We start from the raw sequence: 15,536 nt of genomic DNA, 5'->3' as shown, positions 1-15,536 counted from the left end.
GCTTCTTTAACGAGGTGAGAACACATTGAGACAATGTGTGGACACTGTATATGCCATGGTAGATCCGGTTTGGAGTTAACAAGAAGTGAAGCGAACGCACAAATCAATGCGCGGATGAAAGGGTGAATAATCACAGCAATTAGCCCATTGGGGAGACGAATTAACGAATCATTTATTTGGTTAACACATGAACAGAAAAATTCACTCTGGAACGATGAATGAAACAACGTATCAATGAGCCAAGCGAATGAATGGACATATTACCGAAGGAAATCATGAATGAACGGATCAAAGAATGAACGAGCAAACGGACGAGTGCATACATGAGAGATGGTACAGATAGACGACCGAGCAGCGAGTGAACAGAAAAATTCACGAACAAACGACCGAGCTGATGAACGAACTGGCGGATGATCGTGGTGATGATCGTGGTGATGGTGATGATGGTGATGATGGTGGTGATGGTGATGATGGTGATGATCGTGGTGATGGTGATGAGCGCGCAAGCGGCCACGCGGTGGCGTGCGCCCGTGCGCACGGGGGCCGAGGGGCGGCTCTGCTCCCCCTCCCCCCTCTCAGCCGCCCTCTCAGCCTCCCTCTCCTCCTCCTCCCCCCGCACAACAACAACACCACCACCACGAAGCGCACAGGCAGCCAGCGTCTCCCGGGCTCCCCGCACCTCATCCCCTCCGTGTCGCCCGGCGGCGGAGCCATGCATCCTCCGCTCTCACGCAGCGCGCACACGAGACGCTAAAGAGAACTCCGCTCTGGTCGACACCCACCACCAACCACCAACAACCCCCACAACCACCATCAACCTCCACAACCACCATCAACCTCCAGCACCGCTGCTTGAGAAGTCTCCTCCATCGTCATCGTCCGCACCGATCCCCTCTGCTCAGTGGCGCGGTCGTTTGCGTTGTTGGCCGCGCCTCTTCGCGCTGCTCGGTCGCAAACCGGCATCGTCGGCTGCTGATTTGTGGGAAGAAGAAGAAGCAGCAGCAGGACGAGGAGGAGAAGAAGGAGAGCGCTAAAGCAGCAGGGGGACACAAAAGAATCGGGAGGGGAGGGAAAGTGAAAATTGTCGCCGCTCTTGGAGCTGCTGCAGTTGGCGTGGGGATTGTCGCGATTTGCGCGCTCGGGGTCCGAGTGTTTGGTTAATCCGGAAGCGTAAACTTTGTTATTTGTGCAAAGAACTAAAGATTATTGTTCATTTGTAGTCACTTCGGCTTACCTCCTGCTCCTCAACACCAGCACCACCATCATCGTTAGGCGCTCTGGAGTCGAGGAGAGGTTTGTCAACCGAAAGGAATCTACTGATCATCCTCATTCATCTCCATCATCCTCCTCTGCCTGCCCACGTGGGGACACTTCGCTTGTGATCTCTCCGCCTGCTACATCCTTCCCATAAGTCGCCATCGTCGTCATCCTCATCACCGTAATCATCAGCAGCAGTATCAGCAGCAGTATCAGCATCAGCAGGACCTCTTCGTCTCTCTCGCCCGTGGGCCGTCACGATGGAGACGGTCATTGAGAAAGAGTGCGGAGCGCTGGGAGGGCTCTTCCAAGCCGTCATGAACGACATGAAGGTAATGTCCACACCGCAGGTCCACACCACCACCACTTGGTCCACATCACCACCACTTGGTCCACACTACCACCAGTGGTCCACACCACTAAGTCGACACCACCACCGGTCCACACCACCACCGGTCTACAGGTCCACAAGGCGCGTGTCGTCGGTGTCCGCTGAAAGTCTCACAAGCGGCATTGCTATAGTACTCGCAGACGGTAGAGCGGTGGCGCAGTGGTTAGCGCACTGCGCTGTGAACCCAGTTCTCTCCGAGTTCGAATCCTGGCCACGGCTCTCTTCTTTGGGAATTGATATCAGAACCGCATCTGGGCTCACCGCCCTTCCGCCTCGCCAACCCGCTTTGACCTGCGTGGTGAAGTATGGTGAAGAGGTACTCATCCAGCAGTGCATTGACAAAGCGCTGCACAACATTGTCCACTCGAAGATAAACACATTCAGTACCTAACCTCCGATTATCAGGGGTGGCTACGTACGGTGCGAAAGAAGTTCAACATACGGTATATGGCTTGTTTACTGTTAATATTTGTTTATGGGCTTTGTGAACCTGCGTCAAAATATACAGAAGACCGCATTTTGTCGGCCTTAGTGTCACAACCCACGGGCAATGAATGACGGTGGCTGTCGTATGTGTTTGTAAGTGTTTAGTCGGAGAATTGAAGCGATGTAGAACTTTGGTGTCGCCCCAAACCGAGTGAAACCAGTTCAACCCCTGGCTGTGTGGGACTGGGCACAGTGGGTTAGCTTTCGGGTTTATTGAGTTCTAAGATTGACTATAATTGTTTCAGATGTCAGCCTTCTAGCCCTGATATAAATTAGCTTTGCTGTCATTGTGTTCCGATGCACGAAGCCACATTTACATAAACATGGCTTTAAAGGCTTTTCTTCCTTTATTCCTGGGGCTGCTTCTCTAACGTTGCCAGTCTTGGTGCACTCGTAATGCGATTTTCTCAGATTATAATTTACATATCACCCAGGACCGTCTGCCTACTTGTCATTATTATATGGGTTATACAATATTGTATTAGTTTAAGACAATCGGGATAAACGATGCCGTAGAGGAGGGGACTAACATTTGACACAAATATTCAGAGACCGCAATTGAGGCAACCCTTGTGTTAGGCTATCGATGTTGTGATACAATGTCGGTGGTACGGAATAGTGTGTGTACACGTGCAGCAGCAGCAGCATCATGACAATCATGAGCCCTGCTCTATCCACTGCCGGATGAAAGCCTCCCCAAGCGGTCGCCACACGATGCCACAATGAGCGTCGCTGGTGGCCCAGAGAGCCCCACTCCAGTGGGGCTCTCACTCACTCGGAGGTGTTCCCCACTTTTGGCTGCAACTGGAAATGTCCACGTGTTCATGGCAAGGCCACTTCGTTGAGCTAGTAAATGTGGCCAGATCGCTTCTGGAAAAGAAGCTAAAATCTCGGTGGGCTTTACCTGGTAAAATAAACATTGATATATATATAGTTTTGTTTACTATACTTTGCGCTCCTGTCGTATTTTGGTATTGTTGTTATAACTTTCTGACTGGACATCAGGAAAAAATTGCTTTATAGCTCATCGGATTCCTCCAGTTTAAATAAAGATTCTGATTCTGGTTTGCTTTGTTGCGAGAGCACACGGAGAGCGCGTGGAGGAGGTGAATGCGCGGTGATGGATGAGTACGTGACTGCGATTATGCGGGATGGAGGTTACCGGGTCACGGGGTCAAGTGGTTGACTTTAACAGAGGGCAAGGAAATCGCACAAGATGGAGGAAAAATGGGTGCCGTGTGTAAGCTGTTGGAGTGGGGAGTGGAGTTTTTGCTGGCAATTTAACTTTTCGCCACACAGTAAGTCGGCATGGCCCTCTTTATAAATCAACTGCTGGATGAAAGCCTCTCCACATATTTTTGTCATGGGGGTTGTTTGACCATACTTCACCACACTGGGTCAGTTCATATTAGTGACGGGTGGGTGGGAGTCCAGAACCTCCTTAAAGACATCATTTGCCACTGATGTCATCAGCCAATGCTGAGAGTTGAACCTCGGTCACTTGATTCATAGCGCGGTGCGGTAACCACCACAGCACGTCGCACCTTCAGGTATACGAGGGAGTTGCCTGCCAACAGCCAAGCCATGCCGTCATGGGTCTTGGCTGCTGGGTGGAACTGCATTGCATATTGCTCGTTGTACAGGACACGTACACCCCTTGCGTCAATCTGCTGCTGGATGAGGGCCTCCCCACGTGGTGCGTGCCGGCTGTGAAGGTTGTTGGAACATCCTTCACCCCGTGGCGATCAGTGTGGCTTGGTGAATGTTGGGGAGAGTGCAGTACAGCAGCAATTCATTGTTTTGCTGCACAATCCTCTGGTGCACACACCACCACCTATTACACCCGTCTCTGTGCATGGTGGTTGCCCATTCGTGCACTGTCCGGGCTCAACGCCGACTTGGCTTTCGAGGCGTGATCAGACCGGCAAATCCCGGGGTGAGTTGGACAGAGGCAGCCGTGAAACAAGAAACATAACCGCACTTTTTAGAAAAGGGGCATGTGTAGAAATACTCTATTTAAAGTAGCATATACAATGCTAACGACCCATAGCGACCTTTGCGTGATCTATATTGGTATTTTAGCATCACATACAGGAGTTAGACATTGTTGACTGATAATGGAGTGGGTGTATTCTTTGTAAATGTTTTAACATGGGACGTGAAGCAATTTAGAACTTTACCTAGTCTTGCCCTCTGAGTAAAAAAATCAACCAGCAGGCTGGAACATTTTGTGGGGCCCAAATGAAAAACAAATGTAGATTTCAGATGCATCAAACATTGAAAGCTCTTGCATAATTGACTCATCCACTCATGATCATCTATGCACACTAAGACACATTGCTGTGTTGGGGTATGGTTATACGTGTGTATGTGTGATATCTGTATTAGGCGTGGAACAATATTTCATAACCAGTCATTGCTCAGGTTGCTTGGTTCGTAATGCAATGTGCCTACCACTACCCCTCCACACCTCTGATTAGCATGGTTGGCTATGTACTGTGTGAAAGAAGTTCAATATACAAACACTGAATAGCCCCAGTCACGGTGGGTGATGCGGGTGGGGCACTGATGATGCATATGCGTTCTGACATTGGGTGCGTATGCATCTCATTTCACAAGCCCGACGTGCGTGCGAGGCATCGATTGCAGGGTTAAACAATGCCAGGATGCGTCACCACTGAGCTTTCCCCCCCCTGTTCTCAATCTTTACATTGAATAAGAGGGCGAGGAAGGGCTCAACTTGTGTCATTTGAGACCGGCAGGAAACAAAATACATATTCATTGACATTTTTAATTTATGTTCAAAAGTTGTTTATTTTTGTTGTTCTGATTTACATTTAATTTAAGCAATGTGTTCAAGTGTAATCTCCTCATCCAGATTACTCTTGCAGGTAATTAGGTGGCTTATCTGCCGTGGCTGGTGTGCCTCCCTCCATAAGCATTAACAACAAAGGGTGCCCTGTACTACTGGCACAATTATAAGGGGCTCAAACTGAAGAGGAATATATGCGGTGAATGATTTAATGAAACGAAAATTAGAATAACTTGACTCGGAAGTGTTTGAAATAGTCTGGCTGGTATTATCCAGTTATATATTTACACATGTTTTCAACCAATCATACTTTTTCACAAATGTATTGGCAATCAGAAATTTAACCAGAATGCACCTGGGCTCATCGGATCTCAGAAGCTAAGCGTGTTGAACCTGGTTAGTATCTGGATGGGAGACTTCTGTGCAGACGTTTTAGTGTCACCTCGTATGCATGGTGGCTTTTTCTCCAGGTGCTTCAGTTTCGTCCCACGTTTTTTTTTACAGTCTTGAGTCTCGTTCAGGATTTTTCTGGGTAAATAAAGAACATTATTATTATTACAACAATATTACAATAACATTTTGGACCATTTTTCCAGTGGATTGTTACTAATATTGTGGTGCTTCCTGCTGGCAAGTGGCAATTATTTTGAATCCGGGTGGCAAGTAGGCAAGTAGCCATGGTGACCCATGATCGAGCAGACAAGGTGGCTGATTGAGAATTTTTTTTTGATTGGCACAGGATATTGATTCTTCCCCTGCCTAAAATTGGGGCACCTACCCCCACTGCCAAATACTTTCCATGTACAAATAGGCAGCCTGTAGAACCCCAGGGTTGGACGAAGCCACCAGTCCGTCGGGGCATTTGCTCAACAAGTCTTTCCTGAAGTTGAACCTCTCGCAGTCTCTGTCCAACTTAAATCTCAATGCTAATCAGCAGGAAGACCATTTAACTTGCCGTACATGTGTGGTGGTACGTGAAATGCCTGGTGGCCTGATAGTACAGTACAACCCCGTGCACATCTGCAGGCAGACACAGGGGGGCAATTCTAATTGTGTGATTGGGAAATACATTACAATAACAGTGTCATTGTACAATTGTAATTTCTGCTAACAATGCTGCAATATAAATAATTATCATTGACTCCAGGTCTGACCCCAAATCTTATAACGGAGAAGAGACCTGTCATCCAAATGAGCTTCTCTCTAAAATATATATGCAAAGAGGTGTCTTAAATCAGCAAATCGTAACAGGAGTTGCAGCATGTTTTGCATGTCAAGAAAACGTCACAATTCTTGTGTGTATGCTGCACATAGTCATTTTGGAATTGGTTCCCTTTTTATCGAGTTGTAATGATATGCAGTCAGCAGTGTCTTTGAGAGGCTGTGCTGGGCCCTCTGCTGTGTGAGCTGTCCTGTCTGTTGAAGGCTGTGCTCTGTGCTAAGGGTGGCACGTCTGTCTGCTCACAGGTCAGTTACCCGATCTGGGAGGACTTCATCAGCAGAGCTTCAAAGCTGCATTCACAGCTCAGGTCAGTTCCATGTATTCACATTTCATTACAAACGATTGATTACGACCCCACTTGGCAACATTTTATTAGCAAATGCAAATGAAGTGCGCACCAGTTTAGTAACATGAGCTTGCACCAATACAACATTGCAGTGTCCTCACTGACTTGGAGAAATGATTGCACCTTTTTATAAATGTACTGATCTCTCCGTGCTTGATGTCGACACTTTGAGATTCCAGCGATGGCTCTTGATGATCATCGAAGTGGAGTTTAATGGCCAGAGTTACACACCATCAAATTCACAGGCTGTGGATGCATCCTCGGGTAATGTGTGAGCACTCAGAGCAACTGACTGGAGAGAGGCGAGCGAACGGCGCGAGACATCGCAGTGGTGCGCCGGCGGCAGCCAGATACACACGCACACACACGCACACGCACGCACACACACGCACTCCCGCGTGTGTGCACGGGGCTCTGTCACCATGCGGTTTTTTTGGGCACTTAGAATTCAGCAGACGTTGCTCTCGAGTCCCTGCCAGAATGCTGCCTCACTGAGTACAAAGTCAGATGAATGGTTAAAGGTTGTGGCCAGTGAGAGGACCGTGGTTGGTGCTGACAGTGCATGACTGCGGGACTAACCTCGGGGAGCTGAGCGTTGCTATCGTTGCTGTGCCTGATTCGGGCTGACCAGCGATCGAACTCCCGAGCTGTCTGAACCTCTGCACGCGACGGTGGTTGCATTCATTATGCGCAGATTCTCCCAGAGGCACCGATGTGCGAAATTTTTGCCTTTGCTCTCGAGTAAAGCGTTGGCCGGCTGCGGAACGCAATTACAAATCCGTTAGTCCAGACATTTGTGACAAAGCCTAATTGGTACCAGACGATGATCTGATTACTGGCTACAGTTATGATGCATGCTTACAATATAATGAGGCCAAGCAACTTGGTTAGTTTTTGATTTCGCCCCAACCTGAAGTGGAAATGATGCAGATTATAACGCCCATGCGTATTACTTCTGCTTGCTGTATATATATGCAGCAGGCATATGTGTTATATAAATCACTGCATATGTGTTATATGTGTTAAATAAATCACCAAATCCATTATTAACACAGCCTCATATCCGAAAAAATGTCTGGTGGTAGGCTGGAATTTCTGTGCTCAGGCAGTATTAATGACGAATGTGGTGATTGATTTGGTGCGTGCACCACTCGCCATGAGCAACACAGTCACTTAATTTGCAGATGTATGTTTATATACCTGTGATCCACGTGTTGCAGTTTGCTACGTTTCATGATCATTCTTTTACTGCATTGCGTTTGTAATGGTGTAAGTGTTTTGACCCCAAGCCTCCCTTGGGAACCGGACGCTTTATCGCAAAGGGCTCCTATGTGGTTATAATTATTTATAAAGGTCATATTCCTTTGCAAAGTTGCGCTTATTGCACATTTAGTTTGCACTTCTAGGTAACAATTAAACTCGCGTAGGGGGAGGGTGTCTCTTCACAGCCAAATCGGCCTATTTTTTTTATTGCAAACACACCACTTGGTAGAAATATTCTTAATTTCTCTCGTCGTTACGCAAGGTACGAGTGTGCCGGTTTGAACTGCTTATGCACAATATAATCCGCAGTTCATTTTTCACACGTTCGTTTTTACTCGGGACTTATCCTTGCACGGAATCCGCGTGCCTTTCTTGTCGATTTGTGCCACGACTTGGCGTCATTGGCATCAACGTGCATGCCCGCCGCCGCTGTGTGGTCGTTGGCTTGTTTGCAGCAGCCTGAGGTCAAATGAAAGTCATAAGTTAAAGCACCACTAAATAAGACCAGACGCAGGTTTCTAAGCACGACAATGGGCATTGTGACCGAGAACACCGAGTGCGTGCATATACAGTACGGGTTAAATAAGACGCGGTGAAACATTAAAAGCAATGTCCTCTGACAGAGAAAAAAATCAACACAAATAAACCTTTTTGATCAGTCGACTTTCAAAAATGAACGCTGTATTTTTTTGCAGTTGCCATTTGTGCAATCAAATGGACTTGGAGCTATTTTGATTTAGACTTAGATTTATTTTATAACATGCCATTCTGTATTTTTTTCATTTAAAAAGCAGTTAATGTGACATGCTTCATGGATATTAACTGTAGGTTTGCCTTTTGTCCAATAAAAATAATTTTCATTTTTTCAAACTGCCAGGGTTGCACATTTTATGACTTGCATATATAAAATGCATTATAAAGTACAGAATAGTCTTTGCAAGGGTACACGCACATGAGAATATTCATTTATATATCATTAAATTTGTGTCAAGCTCCTGTATAATAACAGATGCAAACACAGTGTACGCCAGTACAGGCTAATTACCGATTCACTTGCGGTCTTACGGCTTGTGTATCCAAATTCTTTAAGTTGTTTGTTTCAATAGACACCCAGAAGCACGAAATCAGACTTGACACGCACCATGCGTCGGCCCACCACCCGTCGTTGTCTGCGCATTACCTTTCCACCAGGTCGTAGCGCGTACATTGGGGTGTTGGCAGCAGAGCAAATCCAGAAAAGCAAACACACCATTCAGCAAAGGCCGTGTTTTCATGACAACGCCATTCTAATGGACGGTTCTGCGATCCTCGTCCCAAATCCCATGAGCTCTCTTCGCCGTTTAAGCATTGTGATGGGGATTACGGTACGCGCCGGTGTGTGCGCGCCTGGCTTTTCCGACGATTGGCCGCTCAGACAGGACGACGCGCGTGGCATTTGGACGATTATTTAATTTTTTATACTTTGGGCTTTTGCAGGACAACGCTGACGGCAGCGGGAGCCTTCCTGGAGGCTTTTCAGAAGGTGGCGGACATGGCTACAAACACGAGAGGTGGGTCCCCGGGGGCCGCCGAGCGACCCCTTTCGCGCCCCCCTCACTTCCGCCCTGCGGTGCACGTGCACGCCACCCAGCCCTTTGTCAGTGTAATATCTATAATAATGAGTGTTTGGATTTCGCATTATTTTTTTAATAGCACCAGGCTATCATGAAAATGCTGCGTATCATGGATGGGTGTAGTTTGCCAGAAGCGGGTGGTGTTGCCATGCAATTTTACCAGACTAAGTAATTTTTGGGATACGTTTTCAAATTTGACATATTTGGACCACGACGCCTGCACACGCTTTTTCAAATAACGTCACAGGATCTTTAACATCCACTGCGAAGCGGACGGGGATTATTTAGTGGTTAACGCACCTGCAGTATTAAACAGGGTAGCTGCTGGGCTCGAATCGCAAACCTTAGCAACAAGCGACAAGCTAAACTAAACTCTAAACTATATTTATTTCATCAGGTAAGGCCCACTGAGCTATATAGCTATTTTTCAGAACGTGACCTGGCCACAAATTATAGCTCAACGAAGTGGCTTATCACGTGGAAATGTATAGCAGCCAAATACTCTAAACGCATGTTGTTTCTAAATGGGGAGGGAAAAACCGGAGGACCCGGAGAAAAATCCATGCGACCACGGGGAGAGAGACATTGCAAACGCCAAATATACAGCAGGCAATTGGGGTCGGGATCGAACTCATGACCTCCTGTATACCAAGCAAGGTCGTTAACATCTCCCCACCATGGCACCCCTGACCACTGCTGGATGAGAGTCTCCACGTGCCGTGTGGGTCGTGAGGTTTAATTGATCATACTCCCAACACCGCGTCGTATCCACACGTTGTTGATCCTTCGCGCACGCAGTTGTGCAGCCTCTACTGAAGTTCCCAATTCAAGCCTTGAGAGTAGCAGCGTCTTTGGGAGAGTGTTGACAGCGTAGGGCACCGGTTTGTGAAACAGAAATAATTCTGGTTTTCGAAAGAAAAAAAGTCATCCTTTGTACTCGAAGTGTTGGGGAATTAAAGCTGTTTTGACTTGCAGATGACAAACATCAGAGTTGTGGTTAATGGGCTGGTCTTTAATCACCAGACCACATGCTCGCCGAGGAATGCAGACTGCCCATCTTGTCTACGTCGATCACAGTCTGAAAATTCAAGATCGCCTCTCGCAGCCTCGACGCACAACTTGGATGATACTCATAGCACATTCAGCTTGTAATGGGCACTGTATTTGCTCAATGTCGAAGATAGAGGACTGGGACAATGACACAATCCACACTGCCATGGACATTTATATTTAGTCTTTATCGACAAATACTCTTAGAGTATAAATAAATATTGTTTTAATTCACAGAACACGTGGCTGTATTTGCGTAGGAAGAGCTGGTGTCACTTCATGCTTCAGATAAACTTTGCCAAAGCAGCTGATCCAGTTGTCATGAAACGCTGTATAAATACAGGTTTGACCAAGCACTAAAGCAATTATCTACTTCAGTGTGAATGAAACTGTTTCCATCTGGTGATGCCCCAAGTTTGAGTGTTTGCTTTCATAACCGGCAAGCGGATACATTTTAGCAGTCAAACATGGGGAAGGAGATTCGACGTTAAGTTTATTTTTTGAAACAAACATTAAGACATTTTGTTTTCCCCTCTTATTACAATACCAAGCGACAGACATGAGTTTGGTTCCTTTTTCACTGAGTGGGATTTTTTTTGCCTGGAGGCCTCGGCAATGCTGGACCTTGTGTGTGCACGTGTGTGTGTGCACGTGTGTGTGTGTGTGCACGTGTGTGTGTGCACGTGTGTGTGTGTGTGTGCACGTGTGTGTGTGCACATGTGGGGAGTGTTAGTGTAGCGCTACGAACCTGGCCACCCGAGTTTGATTCCTGCTCACGACTAACACGAGTGACGATTATCTGAATGGCAGCCCTAGCCTCTCCTCAAATGAGTACCTGGTGTGGTGTGGAAATCACCACTGGGGAGACAAAGGCGGCCGGGCGTGGTGTTGGCCACCCACCCCTCGTGTGCCGTGCCGGCCTTCACAGGTGCTCGCTAATAGCACTTGCCCCAAAAGTCTATCAAGGCTATATGGGGGATCTTTGTCTCGTGTGCACGTGTACCACGAGCCGAGTGGGGGCATTGTGGTGGCTCTGGAGGAAGTTGCCTTCGGCACGCCCTTTCCTCTGTACATTTGGTGGTGGTGGTGGTGGGCGGCCGCCACCGCCCTTCCGCTCACAATTGCCTTGGCGTGAAAATGCTCACGACAGGACATGCCCTGGGTGGCTCGTGCTTTGTGCCGCCCGGTTCTCCCAGCGCTTTGTGCCGCTTCTCAATGAGCCACCACACGGGGACACAGCCACACTCTGGAAGTTGATGCGGTGTGAGTCCCCGGTGCGAGTCTCACGGCGTGAGTCCCCGGTGTGAGTCCCCCGGTGAGAGACCTGTATGCGAACGCTTTGCCGGTGGTTATTCGTTAGGTTACTGGTAGGATCTGGCGAAGTTTGCCCCCTACTTAGTCAATGATAAGAGGAGTTCTCCTGTACTTCTATAAAATCTACACAACTACTGACTACTGTCTCAGCCCATGAGTTTGTGCACTGCTGTGTATTTAAAGATTCCCTCATCAGGATTTGTGCATAATCAGCAATGAATTCACCTTGTTGAATGGAGAAAAACTCCAATAAAAAAATATGATTTGTCCAAAACTGTAGTGGGTGCCTCTTGAATAATAAAATTTAATAATTTGCGTCCTCTTGTCAATGCATTGTCTGATGAAGGTCGCCACACGCCTTCAAGGCCATGGGGGTTATTTTACCATACTTCACCATGCTGCTCAGCGTGGATTGGTGAAGGGATGTCTTCTCTTAGGCATGTCTGAAACTTCTTGGGTGTCCGGACACCCACGACACCCACCAGTGGCTGTGCCCTGGGTGGAACAGTTCATTCCAAACAGGAGAGAGGCACCAGCTTTAAAAAAGAAAACAAAAAAATGTTTACTCCCGATTGTTTCCATGCCATCGGAGAATGAACGGTGTCGGGTTTGAGATATGTCTTATCAAAAGTCCCATCGTCTTTACACATCTTGTAAGAGGGCAAAAAACGGGAGTTTTACATTTTTTGCGGTTTTTGTATCCGACTCCGCCATCAACCTCCGACTGAAATCCGGATGACCAGCATCTCCGCTGTCCATGTGGGCTCCGTTTCATTGTTCCTGCTTTTACCCTGTGACAAATTCCATACTTCCCTTAAAGAAAACAGAACTCCAGCATGCCAACTCCCGAGATAAATCTGTGAAGGGCTGCGCACAGCTGTGTCTGGAAATTTAGAATGGGGCGTGGGTTGGTAGCGGCTCCAAAAGCGTTTCAGCGCTTGTGAAAATCATTGTAAAATATCTTGCCGGGATTCACTACCCACCTCCAATGCCATGTTGTAAGTTCATAAAAAAAAGTAGTAATTAATTAATTTCCAAGTTATACAATTTGCATGTCACAGAAGTGCAAAACGTGGAATTTAATAATATTTACAAAACACTGTACCCAGAAAGGCCTCGCTGCATCCTTAGACCTCTTTTTCAGGATATTCCTGCAGTGGGATGTTTGATCAAATCCATGAATGAGTGTTTGGTATAGGCTTAGAAGGGGGGTAACGCTCATAGCTCCACACAGATGGATTCAAGCATCCAATGCTGTACTGCCATCATTTTCGTCACGTTGAAGCCCAATCTTAATGTCTTTCAAGGAAGCCTGTGAATTCTCAGGAAGTGTTCAGGTTCAACCACGTGGAACTTTTTATATCTGACAGGATCAGATGCGTTCATGGTGATTTAGTTGCAATTTCTGTCTGTAATTTTAGAATTAACAAATACAATAGAATATTTATAGAACTGAAATGGGTTTTCCTCCCCTTGCATCGCAGCTTGTGAGGAAGCAGAACCGTTTGCTTACATTGATTTTTTTTCAGCAAATGTTTGCTGACCGCTGTTATATCTCTGAGCGTGCGCTGTGTACTACTGTGTGTGACCTTTTATTGACACAGATCTGATGCCAGCAAACTAGAGGTCCAATGTGTGTGCACACAGACTGCTTTGGTCGACCTGACCTTCACGTACGCAGGGATATGGTCTGAGAGGTTGTTCAACCGTGCATGTGGTGGCTCAGAGGTCCGAGCGCTGAACTGGCACCACTGAGTTCCTGAGCTCAAATCCAGGTCGGCAGGTTGCCTGTGAATAAACCGAATATTCAAGCGAAATTAGTTGATGGTCTCAACCCGATCATGAAAGACTAACACAGTGGGTGTAATTGGGTACACCACAGTTTTTTGATTGGTGCATGTGGTCGGCGATGGCGTAGGTACTCTCATCTCTCCTGAGACGTCTGTTCAGCGTGGAAGAATAGGCCAAGTGCCCTCTCGAGGGGTTTTTGTAGAGCTCCCTGCAGTAGACGCCAACGGTGATATGAGCAAGAAATTGCAGAGCTGCACCTTTACCTCCTTTGTTAATCCTACACGGCTTCACTTTCGTGCGTTGCCGACGGTACATCCCCGTTCGAGCCTGGTGTACGGCGCTCTGCACGGGCTCTCACTTTTTGCGAAGCGTTTGCGCTCGGTCGGAGTGTGAAAAGCTAAGAGCGCCGCTGCGGATCGCACGAGAATCCACGAGGGACAGCACCGCTGGGGGTCAGGCCAGCGGAGCGCCATCGTCCCAGAGATGAGGGCAGCTGTTGTGATTCGGCGTACCGAGTCGCCTGCATCCCTTTGTTGTGGGGCAGATTCTCAGTCTCAAGGTCGGTAACAACAACAACAAAGAACCGGCACGCCTTGTGCATCTGGGCTTTAAAAAAAAAAGGGAGGCTGAGATCCTAGGATCACTCGTGACTCCGGATGGCCAAGTGATATTTTATTTAGGCAATGCTAAAATAATCATCATCGTCTTAATCAGCCATGGTCAATTCGCTCCTGGATGAACGCCTTTCCAAGCCACCACCATCTCTCGTGATGCCAAAATGACCAACATGTATACTGTTTAACACGTAGGCTTTCGCGACCAATATCATCCATAAATGAGGTTTTTTGGGTTAGATCGCGTCAATATATAAATGTGTCATTAAAACCCACCACCACCCGACACAGCCAACTAGTAAGGGTTGTCACGTAAACAGAACGTGCCAATTCGTCACTAGTACAACACACCGGTGTGTTGGAGAGCAAAGCCACAACATTTACAAGATCAAAGGACTCGCATAATGCGCATGCAGAATGTACGTTGACTCATGAATCCCCCCCCCCCCACTTTGCGCAAGAGCGCAGAAGCGTGGTCACCACGTCTACGCCTCTATAAGGAACGAAACAGGTGGACTTCTCCACAAATCTGGCTGTCGCCTGATGAAGCTAGTTGTTATTACTGGCGAAACGTCGTACTCGGATTGTAAATGTTGTGGCTTGGCTCTCCATCACACCGTTTAGTGCTGTACGTGACAACCCTTACTAGTTGGCTGTGTCGGGTGGTGGCAGGTTTAACGACACATTTATATATTTACGTGATCTAACCCAAAAAAACTCTTATGATATTTATACTGATGGTAAAACGTGAAACGAGAAAGATAAGGGTCTGTTTCATGAAAAAAAACTGAAACCTAAATACATTAAAGCCTATTTTGTCAATGGACCTTCTGGACCAGTGATCTGTAGCCGCTTTTAACAATACAAACGCTTAGAATAGTTTAAATTTCAGAGGCTCATCAGCAGGGCTTGACCCATTAAAATGTTGGTATTTATATTTATTTATGTATTACTCTTTACCGAAAGAACCAAAGAGTATGGATTCCTGCAGTCACGAAAGCTTCAAATCAAGATATATATTGTTAGCTCCAGTCCAGAAGGGTGATTCACAGTGGTTTTATTTTAAAATATATATATTTAGTTTCTTGCCAATGTCTCTTTCCTTGAAGGTAAGTCTCTGAAGAAATATGTGGTCATCGATGACAGAGTTACACAAACTGCTGCTGTTAAATGAAAATTGTACGAAACAATAGCGGTAACAATACATTTGAATAATAATTAAAGAAAGGCGTCCTACATATGAAACTGTGAACGTATATTTTCGATTACGATGAGAAAAACCCCCACCCACTCCTCTATCCCCCCCACAGGAGGTTTCTCCACAAATCAAATTCCTCACGCCCGCAGTAGGCAGCGCTGGAGGTGCCGTGTGCCTGA

General features: G+C 46.9%; 1 protein-coding gene across 9 annotated transcripts in view; it reads left to right on the top strand.

The window, feature by feature from the left end:
• The first annotated feature begins 613 nt into the window (after positions 1-613).
• The window catches only part of LOC144941935 (protein MTSS 1-like), an 85,493-nt gene continuing 70,570 nt past the window's right edge, over positions 614-15,536 (top strand). For all 9 annotated transcript variants that reach the window (XM_078868445.1, XM_078868443.1, XM_078868447.1 and 6 more), the window contains exons 1-3: positions 614-1,589; positions 6,414-6,475; positions 9,254-9,327. In XM_078868445.1, coding sequence (XP_078724571.1) covers positions 1,518-1,589; positions 6,414-6,475; positions 9,254-9,327 — 208 coding nt within the window. In that variant the 5' untranslated portion in view covers positions 614-1,517. The remainder of the gene's footprint in view (positions 1,590-6,413; positions 6,476-9,253; positions 9,328-15,536) is intronic.

Source organism: Lampetra fluviatilis, chromosome 26 (assembly GCF_964198595.1).
Source record: "Lampetra fluviatilis chromosome 26, kcLamFluv1.1, whole genome shotgun sequence".
In the NCBI taxonomy this organism is placed as follows: Eukaryota; Metazoa; Chordata; class Hyperoartia; order Petromyzontiformes; family Petromyzontidae; genus Lampetra; species Lampetra fluviatilis.
Note: the sequence above shows the minus strand (reverse complement) of the source record. Positions and strands in the feature narration are given on the sequence as shown.